The 2,893-nt window shown below is 37.6% G+C and overlaps 1 protein-coding gene across 1 annotated transcript; it reads right to left on the bottom strand.

Moving 5' to 3' along the window:
- Window positions 1-804: 804 nt before the first annotated feature.
- Window positions 805-1,747, bottom strand: LOC115990447 (NADH-ubiquinone oxidoreductase chain 1-like). Its single transcript, XM_031114282.1, has 2 exons — window positions 1,516-1,747; window positions 805-1,229 (listed from the first exon to the last, which is right to left on the bottom strand). The coding sequence occupies exons 1-2, from the start codon at window positions 1,745-1,747 to the stop codon at window positions 805-807; spliced, it is 657 nt and encodes a 218-aa protein (XP_030970142.1).
- Between the last annotated feature and the right edge of the window lie 1,146 nt (window positions 1,748-2,893).

Here is a 2,893-nt window from a genome sequence, read left to right as displayed (position 1 = left end):
CTTTCCTTTTTCCTACATATATATTGTACCAGCACAATAGTGAATGCTTAAAATTTAATTTTGTCAAGAAATTGTTAAGTTGGAAGCTTTTGCTTAGCCAATTGTTGGAATTAATGTTTTAAACAATAGACCAAATTTACTATCTTTTACCAACAATTTCAGTCCAAAAAGCAGTCTCAAGTTAATTGCCACAGTACCTATAAATAAAAGAAAACCAACAATGTCAACAACAGTTACAACTTGCGTTATAGACTTTCCAAGAAATACAAATGATTCATTATTTTTGCATCTTAACTGCTTCATTATATACTGAATTGCCTTCACACAACCTAGAAACTATATTACTAACCTTCATTCAGCACTTTTACTGTATCCCTAAACATAATAATTTCATCACAGTACCTGATAGGGTCTTACACCCATCTTTCCTTTCAATAGGAATGAGAACCATATCAAACCTCAAATAGAGTAGGTGCCTTGATAAGGGAATAATATCTTATGGGACAATCACATTAGATATGACCTCCCTGACAAGAGTGGTCCAATCTCAAGAGATCTTATTAACCACTTGAGAAGCACAAAAGGAACAAACCAAAAGGAAAGAAAAAGCAAAGTCCAGTTAAAAATGTAAACATAGCATGATGTCATTGCCTAATGCCTCCATAACCAACATCTATTTTTGTCACAACATATTCTTCAACAAAAACAAGGTTAAAACTTAAAACAGGGTTTGAATACTGTAATATCCATATTTTTTACAGTCTATTCCCAAAAAACTCAATCACGGTTGCCTGTGTAATCTGCCTACATAGCAGAAGTTATCGCATCACGATACTCCGACATTGCTCGTTGTGCCCGAGCATTAAAAGCTTCTTCAGTGCCCCCACTGCCTACGCGTGCAGCTCTCGCTATGGTTGCGTCGTTGTTACGCACAAATGATCCTTCCCACACATGGAACGTTTCATTCTCTCGGTTATACATGCGGATAAAGTTGTGCAGTGCACAGCAAGCGGTCACAGTCAGTCGTTTTCTAGAGAGGGAGAAGGAGTGCATTTCATTTAGGATCGGGAACGTCGCCTTTAACACGCCAAAGCATCGTTCAATCACCATCTGCAATGATGAATGCCTATAATTGAACAACTCTTGTGGGGTAGTAGGCTGCCGGTTCGCACCTCGAAACTCTTGGGCATGGTAGCATGCAGACTTGTGTGGGGGGAGGAATGCACTGCCTATTGCGTACCCCGAGAGTAATAACCATTGGCAATTAATGTTACCCAACACAACTATTTCTAAGTGACAATAAAGTAAAAATTGCAAAAGGATCACCATACTAAGAAAATAGATAGGGCTTTTCTTGCTTGTTGCTTTCTTAGCATACTTTCGCGCATTAATAGTATAATTAATAGAATACATATATAAAAAGGCTTTCCTTGAGTTTTCAATAAGGCTCGCGCTAGGCGCTCACGTTTTTTGGTTTCCCTAAAATCGAATATTTTTAAGTTGGTAAAGACCCACCCCTTGTTTCAGTCAGAATGAGTCCCCGGGACCCCGGGACATTGGCTTCCGCCAACAGTGGACTATTAAGGATCGCATCCCGCGCATATTCTACATTATAGCCTGCAACTAATTCAGCTTCCACTTCTGGGAGATCAAACGGAGCTCGATTAGTTTCTGCTAGACAAGAAATGAAGAACATAACCAATACAGGGAACAAGGGAATACCGGACCATATCTGCTTTTGCGCCATGACAATCTCACTCGAATTACGGGGACCTACACATATTAGTACAGTATACCGGGGTCCCCGACCAGAACCACACGTGCAAGTTTCCCTGCATGTGGCTCGTCCGTGCTTTCCGAGTCGCTGCCTGTGACTCAGTATGGGAGAAGGGGGCGAAACTGCACACTTTCGCATTCAGAGCATTGTCCGAGTGAATAGGCAGCGCCTACCAAGCAAAGCTTTCTTGAAGAGGCTGGGCTGGTTCCTTTTCGGCGCCTGCCTTTTATTTAGATGTTGGGGCACGGCAAGTCCCAGGAAAGTATAGGTTGGCACCATTTATAGAAGTGATGATGCAAATACATAATCTAACTTCATAAACTACACATAAAGATGAAGTTAATAAAGAGGTGAGAAACTTTAGTATGCGCTCATAAAATCACCATTTCAATATTCAATTCTGCTAGTTATTAATCTATATGTAATTTTATGTTACAATTTGAGAATAGGAAAGATAAATAAAGTTTTGACAAACATTAAACAAAAACACCCATTGCCCCCAACAACAACAACAACAATAGTGATCTCTCATAGCCTTTCCCTGCATACAATACAAAAGCATATAATATTGAATGGTCACTAAAAAGGACCAGCTCATCCTTACTTAGCCACAAGGTTTTGTTTGTTTACATGTAGAACCTTAATCATCTGCTATTTTTTATTTGGTATTCAAATATTCTCCACGTTTGGATTCTGATCCTCTTCTTATGTGTATGTGCATCTACCATTTTTTTTACACAATTTATTCTTTAAGCCAAAAAAGAAAGAAATAAAATAAACTAAATTCAACACACACTTGACCAGAAAAGAAAAAAAAAAAACAATTTGTTTTAATTTTCTGTCCAATTATTTGGGTAGCCATGAGAACATTGATCAAAACTCAAATTATATAGTAATAATAAACATCTTCTTCTGGATGTAAAGTAAAAACCCATAATTATACCTTACTATTCCTATCAAAAGCTAAAAATTCCTTAACATATAATATTAACATAAAAATAAATCAAACTTGGATTCTTAGCCCCGACAGTTTAATTATTCAGCTCAAATAAGGGAACCATCTCTGGTAATCCACATTTCAAATCCAACTGAATTACTTGAAATAAGTTCAAATAA

The sequence above is a fragment of the Quercus lobata genome, chromosome 5 (assembly GCF_001633185.2).
Source record: "Quercus lobata isolate SW786 chromosome 5, ValleyOak3.0 Primary Assembly, whole genome shotgun sequence".
NCBI classification, from domain to species: Eukaryota; Viridiplantae; Streptophyta; class Magnoliopsida; order Fagales; family Fagaceae; genus Quercus; species Quercus lobata.
The sequence above is the reverse complement of the archived record's forward strand: the minus strand, read 5'-3'. Positions and strand labels throughout refer to the sequence as shown.

Bases quoted from the DNA above. Each gene is read 5' to 3' on its own strand.
- LOC115990447 (XM_031114282.1), bottom strand. From the start codon at position 1,747: ATGGCGCAAAAGCAGATATGGTCCGGTATTCCCTTGTTCCCTGTATTG. The intron at 1,230-1,515 runs GTGGGTCTTTAC...GGTACGCAATAG, and splicing joins CATTCTGACTGAAACAAGGG to GCAGTGCATTCCTCCCCCCA.